General features: G+C 41.8%; 1 protein-coding gene across 1 annotated transcript in view; it reads left to right on the top strand.

Moving 5' to 3' along the window:
- The window catches only part of CLTRN (collectrin, amino acid transport regulator), a 145,052-nt gene that overhangs the window by 112,634 nt on the left and 17,206 nt on the right, over nucleotides 1-15,212 (top strand). The window contains exon 5 of the mRNA XM_077480238.1: nucleotides 5,335-5,526. Coding sequence (XP_077336364.1) covers nucleotides 5,335-5,526 — 192 coding nt within the window. The remainder of the gene's footprint in view (nucleotides 1-5,334; nucleotides 5,527-15,212) is intronic.

Here is a 15,212-nt window from a genome sequence, read left to right as displayed (position 1 = left end):
TTTAAGGCCGTTCCTTATGCTCAGTTTCATTCGAGACTGCTGAAAAATGTTATCTTATCGACTTGGAACAAGAAGGTTCAAGTTTATGCTTAATAACCAAAAAAACTGCAAAGGGAAAAATCCTTCCTACAGTTACCTGGGAAGTGGTAACAACATACTCCAACCTTTTTTAGGTTTGAGAGCAGTCCTGAAAGAGATAACTTTCCAAGAGAAGTGTCCAGATCAGAAATTACCTTGCCCATTAACATTCTACAGATTCGGGCAGAGTGCTTGGTCCTGAGGGCCTGGACGTTTTAATTTGCGGAGCTGTCCTGTCAGGATGCAATCTGACAATGCCACAGCAGTGGCCTATATCAATCCCCAAAGGGGCACAAGAAATTGTGCAGCCCAGAAAGAGGTGAATCATATGCTATCTTGGGCAGAAAACAATGTACCTTGCCTATTGGCAGTTTTCATTCTAGGAATAGAAAATTGGCAGGCGGTCTATTTGAGTCGCCAGCAGTTGTTCCTGGGAGAAAGATTCCTTCAACTTTGTTAAAAACAAAGGATCCGCTAGCATGCGGAACAGGTGCCTTGGTGTTCCCGTGGAATCAGTTTTACTGTTTTATGCATTCCCTCCTTTTCTGCCTGCATCCATAACTTCTTCACAGACTCAAGCAGGAAGGGAAGTCTGTGATTTTTGTGGCCCAGCGTGGCCCAGAAGATCTTGGTATGCAGAGATCATAAGGTTGGCGGTAGGGGTCCCATGGACCCTACCACCATGTCCAGACCTTTTCTCGCTAGGTCCAGTATTCCATCTTACCTTTCAAATGCAAAATTTAACGGTTTGGCTATTGAGACCCACATTCTGAGGAAACATGGGCTGTCAAGTTCAGTGGTATCTACCTTGGTTAATGCAAGGAAGCCTGCCTCCATAATCATATATTATGGAGTCTGAAAAGCATATGTCTCCTGGTATGAGACCAGGGGTTGGCACCCCAGGAAATAGGTCATAGGTAGACTCCTTGACCTTCTGCAGATGGGGTTAGAAATAAAGTTGGCCTTGAGTACTTTCAAAGGACAGGTCTCGGACTTATCTGCATTTTTTCAATGACCAATTGCTTTGCATTCTCTGGTTCGTAGCTTTATTCAGGGAGTAACTTGGCTTAAAGTGGTTGTAAACCCTTACAACACACTTTGACCTACAGGTAAGCCTAGATTAAGGCTTACCTGTAGGTCCAAGAAATATATCCAAACCTACACGGTTTAGGAGATATTTGCCGAAAGAGAGGCTCCGCTGTCTACGGCGCATGCACTGAGCGTGCAACTGTCAACGGCGGATATGCCGCGAGTGGCGGCTCCTGTGCACATGTGAGGGAGTGACGTCATCGCGGCTTCGCTAAATGACAGCGGCGTGGGAAAGCGAGACCCACCGAGAAGATGGATGCGCTGGACTACAGGGGACAGCGGTGACATCGCTGGCTTCTGTGTCAGGTAAGTGACACATAATGGGCTACTATGCGATGCATAGTAGTCCATTATGCTTTACCTTTGCAGGGAATGAAAGAGGAAGTAAGCTCATCAGGGTTTACTTCCTCTTTAATTCTCCAGTTAGGTTACCCTTGAACCCTTGGGACTTGAATTTAGTTCTGTCAGCATTACAAAAATAGCTTTTTTTGAGCCGATACAACATATTCCCTTGGCCCTTTTTTTGACAAGGAAATGTTTTTTTGATAACCATATCTTCTGCAAAAAGGGTATCAGAGTTGGCTGCTCTTTCTTGTAAAGAGCCATATTATTATTATTCACAAGTATAAGGTAGTATTGCGTCCTCATCCTAACTTACCGAAGTAGTATCAGGTTTTTATCTAAACCAGTATATTGTTCTACTTTCATTTTTTTCCAGAACCCTGTTCTATGGAAGAAAAATCAATACATCTTGATGTGGCGAGAGCAGTTAAAGTCTACTTAAAGGCGACTGATCAGATTCGGAAAACGGATGTTTTGTTCATATTGCCTGAAGGTCCTAAAAGAGGACAGGCAGTATCGAAATCTACTATTTCTAAATGGATTCAACAAGTAACCGTTCAAGCTTATGGTTTAAAGAGGTAGATTCCACCCTCTCAAATCAAAACGCACTCCTCTAGGGCTGTTAGTAATCCGTGGGCAGTGCATCACTAAGCCTCCATGGCTCAAATCTGCAAGGCCACAACTTGGTCTTCAATCCATAACTTTACCAGATTCTATCAGGTGAATGTAAAAAGGCATGAGGATATCACCTTTGGGGCGTAGTGTGCTGCAGGCAGCAGTATAACTCCTCTAGTCTTGTGTTGCCCTAATTCTGTTTTGTCTCGCTCCCCTCAGTTGGCATTGCTATGGGACATCCCACATAGTAACTACTATGGCTCTGTGTCCCGTGATCTACGATAAAAGAAAATAGGATTTTTATAACAGCTTACCTGTAAAATCCTTTTCTTTTGAAGTACATCATGGGACACAGGGTCCTGCCCCTCTTTCTAGTATACACATGTATTGCTTTGCTATACAACTGAGGTACTCCCAGTATGGGAGGGGTTATATAGGCAGGCAAATTCCTGTTTAGGATGTGCCAGTGTCCAGCACCTGAAGGTGGCCTATAACCCACATAGTAACTACTATGGCTCTGTGTCACGTAATGTACTTCAAAAGAAAAGGATTTTACAGGTAAGCTGTTATAAAAATCCTATTTTTAGTCTGCTATTTCTATGCTCTAGATGTGGGGATTAGATCTGATAGCCGCTGTTGGAAGGCAACATGGTTTAATATCATAGTTCTGGAGTTTCTATTTCAATTTGGTTGTATCAACCAGAAAGAAACTCCCGGACTATGATATTAAACCATGTTGCCTTCCAACAGCCACTGACAAAGATTCAAGTACTAAAACAAAAAATATAATTGAAGCGTGGCATCCTTGTCTAGTGCCTCATTGAATATGGAAATAGTCTGAGGAGGAGCCACTATACCTGATATGTTCTTCAGGTTGTGAATATAGAACAGATCAACTTAAGAAACTCATCTTAGAAGTCCCATTTCTAAAAAGTGAATGTGAGGTAATCCCACAAAAATGTTTTAAAGGCTTTCCTCACATCTAGTGAAAGTAGTATAGTCTTGAATGCATATGCATAGGAAAAAATGATTTCTTCTGTTGGAATCACTGTGATAGATGCACGAAGTATATCATACGGGGGGGGGGGGGGGCTGTAGTCCCCTCCCCGCAGCATTATATGCCAAAATAAAGTGTGGAGTCAAGAGATCCCCAAGGTCTATATATAGGTAATATAAAAGGGAGTACCTGTCCAGGCCCGGAGCTTTGCCTGGTTGCATTTGTGCTATCGCCATAGCCACTTCCGCTGCCGAAAGTGGCTCTTCTAAAGAGACTTTGGGCAAGTCCTCATCTGAGAGGCAGGGAAGTCCTGACCTCTGAATGTAATCCTGTATGGCCTTCTGTTTGGAAGATTTCTCCAAATCGGATAAAGGCTGAGGAGGATTATAAAGTGAGGTATAACACCTTCTGAATATTTCTGTGATCTCCTCCGTCGCATGGACCTTGGTTTGACAATCATTAATTAGTTCAGGGAGGAACACGTGAGCTTGCTGGACTTTAAGGGCACATGCCAGCAGTTTCCCACACTTGTTACTATATTGATAGAATGTACGTCTGCATTTAGCAATCGTGGCTTTGGCTTTATCCAGAGCCAGAGAACGCAATTGGTTTCTCAGAACCGTGAGGTCCGCTAGAGCCTTGTCTGCCAGTGATATCTTATGAGTGGCCTCCAGGGTCTTAATCTTTTCCAAGAGATCAACAGTTTGCTGAGCTCTGGCCATATTGAGATGGGACGCAATCTTAATCAGGGTTCCCCTAATATAGCTTTTATGCGCCTTCCATACCATCATTGGAGCACTATCTGAGCTCACGTTAGAAGAGAAAAAGTGTCTCAGCTCCCTGGATACCTCCTCAATGACTTCTGGGGTTTGAATCAATGATTTATTCAACTTCCACATCCACTGTTTAGGAATGGGGGAAGCAAATCTATGTCTACAATGATCACCGCACCTTACGCAAAATCACCTAATTTGTCAAGAACTGGTTCCAAATAGGTAATCTGATTTGAGTTAGGGAGGTAGAAGTTTACCAGGGTGACCAAAGAGCCTCCGATGGTCCCCTTCACAAAAATAGCTTGTCCTTTTGCATCACCCAACTGATCCCTGAACGACCACGGGGTTGAGCTGCGGACCAAAATACTAACTCCCTTTGATTTAGAATCAGGAGAGCACCGTGGTATGCCGCCGGGAAAGAGCGATCATGGAGTTTTGGTAGTTTATCAGCACAAAAGTGTGTCTCTGGGAGGAAGCAAACATGAGCTTTTATATGTTTCAGATTAGTGGGTATCATGGAGCGTTTCTCTGGGGTGTTACATCCCTTCACATTGATGGAAATTAGATGAATAGGCTCTGTTTTACCTGTGGTCATAGTGGAGGCTGGTGGAGGAATGGGAGGAAAAAAAAGGGGGGGTGGGGGGGGTGGAGAGGGGTAAGAGAAGAAAGAGAGAAAGAGATGTAGAGTGGGAAACCAGAGGGCTTTGTTAATATTTTTATATCACATTGGATGGGTGTTGTGCTTAGGTAGCACTACTATGATTCTAACCATGGTTGAAGAATAGTGTAGAGTTGAAGTTTTTGAGAATTTTATGTAGAACTGGGTACATATCCGATCTTGGTTTCCTACCAGATTGCAGGAAAATAATAGATTTTTTATCCCTTCAAAAAAGACAACAGTATATCAGCATCTGCCTGGTTCGATAATGGGATGGTATTGATGGAAATATATGCTTGAGAAGAAGGTTTTGGCTTTATCTTGCAAGAGGGGAAGGGTATCAGTATTGATAGTAATTTATTTAGATGGGTTTGGAATTCCTGTAAAATCTCATCATTATTCATTTTTATGCACTTACAATAGTAGACTCCCTTGGCACTGTGTTTGTCTGGAGAAAAAGATGTAATTGGATGAAAATTTTCAGCCCTGACATCAAATTTTAACTTTGTAATGACCAGTGGTATCGTTATCAACAGGATTACTATTTTGGTGACATCAAGTCCATAAGACTCACATGGAAAATTTGATGTTACTTATTTCAGTATTGCCATAAATGCTTTCATATCCACTTATGTTAAGTTTTATGTTCTTCTAAAATGGGGAGCTTTAAAAAATATATTTTATATTATCTAGAAGTACAATTGTATTATTAATTGAGGGTTTGTGTTAAATAAAAAGGATACATAACATTTAGTCAGAATTTTTTGTGAATGTGTTTACAGGCTTGAAAGGAACAGGATTAACAGTGCATTTCTGTTAAATGACAATACTTTGGAGTTTGTTGATATACCGCCTACAATTGCTCCAGTAACCAGTTATTCCAATCAGTCTTGGCTTATCGTGTTGGGGGTTGTGGCTGGCCTTCTAGGACTGGCAAGCATTTTCCTTACAGTCTCAGGAATAAAGCGATATAGGTAAGTTATAAATTTTTATTGCAATTTTTTTTAAATATATATATATATATATATATATATATTTTTTTTAAACAATATAATTTTATTAATAATAATCTCATATGAAAAGAGAGAAACAATTTATGACAATGAATGATAATATAGTTTGAGACATAATGTATGGTTAACCACTTGCTTACTGGGCAATTAAACCCCCCTCCTGCCCAGACCATTTTCAGCTTTCAGCGCTGATGCACTTTGAATGACAATTGCGCGGTCCTACAACACTGTACCCAAATTTAAATTTTATAATTTTTTTCCCACAAATAGAGCTTTCTTTTGGTGGTATTTAATTCCAGCTGGGAGTTTTATTTTTTGCTAAACAAACAAAAAAAGAAAAGCAAAATAAAAAATAAAAAAAAATCATGTTTAATAGTTTGTTATAAAATTTTGCAAACAGGTAATTTTTCTCCTTCGTTGAAATGCGCTGATGAGGCGGCGCTGGTGGGCACTGATGGGCTGCACAGTTAAGTTGGCACTAATAGGCACAGATAAGGTGGCACCGATGGGCACAGATAAGGCAGTACTGATGGGCACAGATAAGGCGGCACTGATGGGCAAAGATGGGCACAGATAAGATGGCACAGATGGGCGGCACGGAGGCATGGATGGGTTTCACGGATGGGTGGCATGGATGAGTGGCACGGATAGGTGGCATGGAAGGGCACTGATGGGTACCACAGATAGATGGGACTGATGGGCACTGATGGGTGGCACTGATAGGTGGCACTGCTGGGCACTGATGGGTGGCACTGCTGGGCACTGATGGGCGGCACTGCTGGGCACTGCTGGGCACTGGTAGATGACACTGATGGGCAAGGATATGTGGCACTGAGGTGCAGAACTGTTTTTGCGGCAGATTGTGGGCACTGATAGGTGGCACTGTGGGCACCGATAGATGGCACTGTAGGCACTGATAGGTGGCACTGTGGGCACTAATGGGTGGCACTGTGGGCACTGATGGGGGGCACTTTGGGCACTGATGGGGGGCACTTTTTTATTCTATAGGTGGCACTGTCAGGGGGCAGGTGGGCACTGATACGCTGGCCGTTATCGGGACTGATGTCCCGATCACGGCCGCCGGTGATTGGCTTTTTTTTTTCTCCTCGCACTGTCAGCGCGAGGAGGAAAAATAGCCCATTACGGCTCTGTTTTGTCACATGATCAGCTGTCATTGGCTGACAGCTGATCACGTGGTAAGGGGTCGGGATCGACCCCTTGCTCGGATCCGTGATCAGGCGAGTCTCCTAGACTCGCCGATCACAGAGCGCGCCGCGCGCGCCCCTCAGGGAGCGTGCAGGCCGCTCGTGCACGGGACGACGTCAATAGACGTAGTCCCGGCAAAGCAGGTCCGCGCTGTAGCCGTCATTCGGCTATAGCGCGGATCTCTAGAGGTTAAGCATTAGAACTAGCACTATTTCTTCTTCCACCTTGCTCGTATAACAAGAAATAGATTATAATACTCCCTGTGACTTCATTACCAGGCTTGTAAAAGTTTTGCAGGTACAGCTGTTGGGAGCTCAGTTCCTATTGACGTATGCATCCTCCAAAGTCTACATTTCCCAAAAAGCTGCTTTTCTATACACATGTAGACTTTTAGGAGTTAAGGCAGCAGCATTTTCGCTGTGAACGAAAACAATGTATGCACATGGCGTTGGACTGACAGGGGTGGAGATAGGGAGAGTTCTGTAGTCCAGCAGGCAGGAGGCTGACAATGCGGACTGGGAGTTTTTAAATGGATAAAAGGGGACAAGGGAAAATGTGCATGTATTGGAGAAGTGTATTGAGTATATTCTTTTATTTGCCCTGACATATGCTTTACATAACTCTTACAACTGAAGATATATAACTGCTTCTTATTCTGCATTAAGTTTTCATGACTTTACCCTGGGTTGTATTTATGACATTTTTCAACCTCCTGTCCTGTTATATTATGGTAAACAATAACATAGTCTACACAGGGAAAATGTGGGTAACATCCAAGATGCATAATGGGATCTGAGCTTTTTTAACTTTGCCTCACTTTGTTAATATTGAAAATATTTTGCAGAGCTATTTGTTCTTCAAACCTGCATGATCATTTGTTATGTGTGAATGCCGGTAAAAAGGAATGTTAATAGGCTATTTTATTTTACACATAAATTTACATGCAAATTTGAAGGAAGACTAGCTCTGTACTTTTTTTTTTATTTGGATACATCCCTAAATGTCCAGACCAGGTGAAGTGCTTCACTTAGCCATGTCTCATTCTCAGCATATCGAAGTGGGTCAAACATAAAAAAAAAAACCAGACCACATTATGCAGCTTAAACTTTACCTAGGTCTATCCTGTATAGGCCATTCACTTGCCTACCTTAGTGTAATATGGGAGAGTACACATACAAAATATGTAAGAATGTCAAATACCAGGCGATATAATAGTTGCTCTCTCACTGTGAAAAAAATTGGTAAAAGTGTTAATTTGCTGTACTAGTTTAACAACTCATTGACTATAAAGTATACCTAAAGCCATATGCTTTTTCATTTTGCATAGAGTAAATGAGGGATAAAACACCTGTCAGTTTTTTTTTTTGTTTTTTTATTTCTATATCTCATTAGGGACATTTCCCTTTATGTCCTGCAGACTCAGCAGGGAGTGAGAGATTATCTTTCAAAAGTAAGGGAAATTCCCTAATAGACAGTTTTCACAAGAGCAAGTGTCTCCACTTTTCTCTCTACTCCTATTTTGGTTGCAAGTCAAAATTCAAATTTACCATCACTTTCTTTCTCTGCAATATTGATGATCGTAAAGCTTAAAGAGAGAAAGATGTTCCAACTCACTTTATCCAAATTTGAAAAAAAACGTTTTGTTTAGTTATACTTTAAAGTGATACTTAATGCTATGTACACACGTACCGTGCGGCCCCCCACCCCAAAGCATCTTGTCCCTATGTTGATGAGGACAAGGGCCTCTTCCCGACAACCCTGGCCATTGGTTGTCAGGGTCTGCGGGCGGGGGGCTTATTGGACTCCCCGGATCCCAGCCCCCCACCCTTTGTGAATGAGTATGGGGTACAATGTACCCCTACCCATTCACCTGTGAAAAAAAGGTAAAAAAAAAACACAACACACACGGGTTAAAATAGTTTATTGCACAGCTCCGGGGGTCTTCTTCCGTCTTCGGGGGTCTTCTCACCGGACTCCTCCGCTATCTTCTGCTAGCTCTTTTACTAGTGGAGGAGCCCGGCTTTCTTCTTCGCCGCCGTCGCCCTCTTCTTCCGACTTCGGGGGTCTTGTCCCCCTCTTTGGGGGTCTTTTCCCCCTCTTTGGTTCTTCTTGTCGGGCCACCGTGCCTTCTAGCGTCCGCCGGACTTTTGGGTAAAAAAAGTCCGCCGGAGCCTACGCACGGGCGGATTGTCCGGCGGACTTGAGTCCTCCGGACTTTTCCACCGGATTGTTTGATCGTGTGTACGCGGCATAAGTCTCAATTTTTTTGTTTGAAAATAACAAACATGCCATACTTACCTGCACTGTGGAGTGGTTTTGCACAGAGCAGCCCAGATTCTCCTCTTTTTGGGTCCCTCGCCAGCGCTTCTGGCCCCTCCCTCCTGCTGAGTGCCCTGAGCTGAGCTGCTTCTCTGTGTGTCCATTCAGACAGGGAGTTTTGATTGACAGCAGCGGGAGCCAATGGCGCACGCTGCTGTCTCAGGCAATGAGGAGAGGGAGTCTCGGACAGCTGAGCCTCTTTTGCAACATTTCTGAATCAAGATGGACTCAGATAGTATGAGGGGGATGAGGGGGGCCGCTGCACACAGAAGGTTTTTTATCCTAATGCATAGAATACATTAAAGAGGTGTTCCTCTGAAGAAAAAATAAATAAAAGTCAGCAGCTACAAATACTGCAGCTGCTGACTTTTAATAATCGGACGCTTACCTGTCCCAGGGTCCAGCGATGCGGGAGAACAAAGCCCCACTCATGCCCCCCTCCTCTCAGCGGCGCTGGCATTGCAACTGTGGGCACCCGGCTATGGCTTCACAGCCGGGCACCCACTGCTCATGCGCGAGCTGCGCCGTGCGCCGTGATTGGCCGCGCAGTTATCTGGGACCTGTCACGTGTCCCAGATGACTGACAGGAGGGAGGGGCAGAGCTGAGCCCTTCCTGAGCCAAGGGTAAGTGACATCAGGTGCCCGGGCACTGAAGGAGGCAGAATACGAGGGACCCCCTAGCAACAGGCATTTAGAGGTGAGTTAAAAAAAAAAAAATCCAAATGTTTTTTTTTTTTTTTTTTTTGGTAATTTTAGCCATTTTTTTTAGTATGTGGAACACCACTTTAAGATAAAAAAAACCCTTCTGCCTTTACAACCACTTTAAGATATAATCTTGTTCCAAATAGGACTCCATCGTCTTATTTAATTCAGACATAAATATAGTGCAGACAATTGCAGTACTTTACATTCACATCAGTCCCCAGCCTTAGGGAATATACAATCAGAGGTCCCTTTTTAGATGAATACATGCACACACACATACTAGGGCCAATTTATACAACAACCAATCAACCTACCAGCTTGCCTTTTGAGTGTCGGGGGAAACTGAACGGACTGGAGGAAACCCACGCAAGCGCAGGGAGAATATGAAAACTCCATGTAGACAGTTCTGCACTAAATTACTGTTCTGTCCAAAAGTTTCAGAATTTTTTAAATCATATATTCATAATATTAACATTGTCTGCTGCTTAAATAAAGAAAATCTCTTCCACAAAAAGTATATATATTCAAACAATGTTAAAACAAGAGAAGGTTTGAGACTTTAAATGAAACATGCAAAATATAAATGAGTAACAAACTGTAATTTTAGTAAACAGATTTATTATATATTAACATAAATAGGTCAAAACTGGTACACACATACACATAAATATGATGTCAATTCCATACAACACGAAAATACACATCAATGCAAGGGCATAGTGTTAATTGTAGCTCACAGATCAATTTCTAAAATCATGGATAGGTGGCTGGCTCTAAGTAGAAAACGCATTGGTATAGCATCCGTAGCTCCACGCGTTTCTTGGTTACCACTCATCAGGAGCAGATGCTGCCAGAATGTCTAAAAAATATAAAGTATAAGGTATCAATACTAATTCAAACTGAGTATGGAAATGCAGAATTATAATGGGGGAAATGATGTAACATCTACCCATACTTACTGACTACCCACAAACCATATGGTCATAGTGAAATGTGAAATTATAGTAAAAGCAATTGTTAATTTATTAATCATTCTGAAAGAATTCTATATTTTCCTTGTTCTAATATTCAAAAGCCGTCACTCTAGATTGACTAAACTATCTAAGTTAAATTGATGCTGGGTAGGTTTTGAAGTGCTATATAGAAAACAACAAATCTCTCCTCATGCTTCCTAGTGTGGCTGTCACCGATCATCTGTTCCCTGTTATAGGGAAAGACGATTAGTGACGTCATATGCCAAGCCAAGCCCCCAACAGTAAAAAAAACACATCACACTTAACCCCTCCCCACCCTCTAGTGGTTAACTCCTTCACTGCCAGTGTCATTTACACAGGAATCAGTGCATTTAAATAGCACTGATTGCTGTATAAATGACAATGGTCCAAAAAATGTCCGATGTGTCCGCCATAATGTAGCAGTAACAATAAAAATCGCTGATCGCCGCCATTACTAGTAAAAAAAAAGATATTAATAAAAATGCTATAAAACTTCCATTTTTTGTAAACGCTATAACTTTTGCGCAACCCAATTAATAATCGCTAATTGCATTTTTTTTAACTAAAAATATGTAGAAGCATACATATCGGCCTAAACTGAGGAAAAAAAAATGTTTTTATATATTTTTTGGGGATATTTATTATAGCAAAAAGTAAAAAATATTGAATTTTTTTCAAAATTGTGCCTCTATTCTTGTTTATAGCGCAAAAAATAAAAACCGCAGAGGTGATCAAATACCACCAAAAGAAAGCTCTATTTGTTGGAAAAAAGGAAGCCAATTTTGTTTGGGAGCCACGTCGCATGACCACGCAATTGTCAGTTAAAGCGACGAAGTGCCAAATCGCAAAAAGGGGCCTGGTCCTTTGGCTGCAAATTGATCCGGGGCTTAAGTGGTTAAACTAGAAACACTTTTTTTTTAAATATAATTCTTTATTCAATGTTTTATCTTTTTTTCCAGTTGTACACAGAGCATATGAACAATATAAAACAATAACATGAAAAGGGATAAACCTATAATTAAAGTGGAGAGCAAATCTAACATTACAACCTCACAATAAAGCAAATAAGGCTGCGGAATCTCATATTAGGTTCATATAATTAGGAATTTAGAGCCACCGAATATACCTAGTAATAAATATTACTACAATCATTAATCTGGATTACACTCCTCCATATCACTACATTAAATTCTTCCTTTATTATATTGTCCCTTCTCTACTTTAAAATTAAATATACCTCTCCCCTGGCCCCATCCCTTGGAGGCCGTGGGAGGGACAGAAAAGAGAAAGAAAAGAAAAAAGAAGAAAAAAAAAAAACCACAACATTAATTTAAAGTCATCCATGGCTGCCAGATTTCCCTACATTCCTCCACTCTGCCATGGAATAAGGCTGTCATATTTTCCATTGTCCTAATGTCTTCTATTCTGGAGAACCAATGTTGCATTAGTGGTGTAATAGTAGATTTCCATAGGTCTTGGATACATGCTCGGGCAGCGTTCAACAAATGTGCTATCAGTGACTTTTTATATTTATGGAGGGGTATCGCATTTAGGTGCAGGAGATATCCCAGAGGGTCCGAGCCAAGGTCAACTGATGTCAGTTGTTTGATCCAGTTCCCCACTTCCTTCTAAAACAGTATAATTGAAGGGCATACCCAGAAAATATAAAATAATGTCCCTGGCTCTTTCTTGCACCGCCAACATAGGTTAGAGGTTCGTGGGTAAAGTTTATTAAGTAGGGCCAGAACCCTGTACCACCTGACCAGCAGCTTATAGCCCTGTTTTTGAAAACGACTTGCTATTGAAGACTTTTGGGCCAGTGAAATAATCCTTTTGATTTGCATGCTTGTAAAGGAAATTTGAAGGTCTTCTTCCCAGAGGTGTATATACGAAGGGACATGGCCTTCTGCAGGCTCAATGATCAGTTTATGGAAAAATGCCAGTGAATGTGGTTCATATTTCCCCTGCCGCACATAGATGCTTAAAGGGTGTCGGTGGCCTAACATGAAGTCCCGCATCTTGTAAAAACCTTAAATAATGTGCTAACTGAAAGGTTGACCAGAGGCCCAAGGGGGGCTGTGAAAGGTTGGATAGATCTTCTATAGACATCCATCCCTGCGAAGTAGCAAAATGCATACGTCTAGTTATGCCAAGTCGTATTAAGCCCCAGAGCTGTTTATTATCAAGTCCAGGCGTGAAGTCTGGGTTCTGAAGCACTGGTGTTAAAGGTGATGGATTGGGAAAAAAGGCCCTTTATTGAAAGTGTTTGAATAAAGACTGCAATTGTAGCCCCAATCGTAGGGTGCCTCTTCAATCCCCGATAGTATTTATGGGCAACCCAGGGAAGCACAGATAAAGTTATTGGTGAAGCTTGTTGTTCTACTTGTACCCAGGGTTTGGTCTGCGGGGAAATACACCATGACACCATTCTAAAAGTGTAAGGCTTGATAATATGAGATCAAGTCGGGTAAACAGATTCCTCCCTGAGATTTAGAGAGCACTAACAGGGAGTAACAGAGTCTGGCAACATATTGCTCCAAAGAAATGTAATTAACAATGTCCTACACAAACTAAAAAAGGCTTGAGGTAGTTTAATAGGTATTGCTTGCATTAGATATAAAATATGTGGGAGCAATGTCATCTTAAATGCGTTACACCTCCTAAACCATGTAAGGGTAAGTGTTTGCCACAACTGGAGATGTGATCGCATTTTAGATAATAATGGACAAAAATTGATCTCATATAATGAGGCAGTGTCCGGGGTTAATTTAACCCCCAAATATTAAAAAAAGACTGAACCCATTTAAACCGATAGAGAACTAGAAACACTTTTAATCTCCAAGGAACTTATACCCCCTTCGATCTTGACACACCCTCTTATTGGCCCCACACTAGAAGCCTTCAAAAATACTTGTGCCAAATTTGCGGTCTCTGCAAAAATATGCCCAATTACACTATTGCGCAACAACCCAGACTTTCTCTCGGGAATGACAAGAACCTTTGTGGAGACAGAATTGCCCCACGTGGAAATGCTAGCTTAGCATTTTTTTTTATAGAGGCCATTTCCTACGCCTCACTGATCTCGCAGAATGGCCCAAAACGGGCTTATTCCCGCTCTGGCCCTATATTCGGCTCAAACACTTCCTAGACGACCCAGCACGTAGGGGAGGCTTTACCAGGAATCCCACGATTTTGGAGTTACTCTGTTGAAGCGCTCCCCCACAGAGGCACGTTATCTCTACACTCTATGCTTCTCTTTATGAACACGCACCAGAAAGCTTGCGCTTGGAGCGGGTCCACTGGGAGTCGGTACTTGACAGAAACATAGAGGAAAAAAGTTGGGACAAGATTAACTTCTATCTCCACAAAAAACGTCTCAGTGCAAGAGAACGGCTACAAGTTGAGAACACGTGGTACAGAATACCAGACTTAATAGGTCCTTCCTCCTCCTCCCCCTACCCTATCTCCACCCCCCTCTTTCTCCTCTCCTCCATCTCCCCCCCCCCCCCCATTGCCCTCCCTTTTTTTTGTTATGTCCTTCCCCTATGACTCTGCCCCCAGAAAATTAAACAGGAAATTGCCTAACTTGTGGCAGGCTTGAACTCTATCCAGCTGCAGGTCTAGGCATACGAATGATAAGTTCAAAGATAGAGTGAGACACACTTGGTATGTGCGGGTGCAAACTTATGACCTCTGTACTGTTTTCTGTTTTTTTCCTATTGTTTTTGTATGTAATGGATTTGGATTCATACAATTTGCTCCTTTTTTTATTCTCTGCATATGTTTAATAAATAAATAGTTTGTGGAAAAAAAAAAGGAAAAACACTTTTAAGGATCTAAATGAGATTTTTGCATAATTGTCAAAGATCTCAGATAGGGGTCTAATTAAAATTCCTCATAAAAACAAACAGTATTTTCTGCCAAATACTGATAAAGTGAGTTGTTAGATGGAAAACAACAGACAGACCTCCAAGGTCTGTTTTAATGGTTTACATCAGAGCAGCATGACTCACTAAATGCTAATGAATATTCTTGTTTGTATTGTGTGAGACACTACAATTATCCAAAAGTTTTTTTTTTTTGTTTTGTTTTTTATTATTTAAGCCCAAGGGATAAATGGCTGCAATGGTTAGTCATAATTTATCCTTAGAAAATGACTGGATCCAAAAGTGTACATGAAAAATGTGCCAAGTTGTTTTGATGATTACTATAATCTGTCCTCTTCTTACTCTCCTATTATGTTTGATGAATTGTTGTTTCCTGACGGCTCCATGTCAGCACAGCTGGGTATAGGCTCCGCCCCTCAAGCCTCCAGGACTTAACTCATATAAATTTGAGCCCACCTACAGCTTTGTCGTTCTTCTTTTTTCTTCCTATGCGCAGGGCCTAGGTGTGCTCCTCTACCTGGCTGGTCTAAAGGGC

This window comes from Lithobates pipiens, unplaced genomic scaffold (genome assembly GCF_037356315.1).
Source record: "Lithobates pipiens isolate NorthernLeopardFrog02 unplaced genomic scaffold, aLitPip1_a1.2 Scaffold_16, whole genome shotgun sequence".
Taxonomy (NCBI): domain Eukaryota; kingdom Metazoa; phylum Chordata; class Amphibia; order Anura; family Ranidae; genus Lithobates; species Lithobates pipiens.
This window is presented reverse-complemented; position numbering and strand designations above follow the sequence as displayed.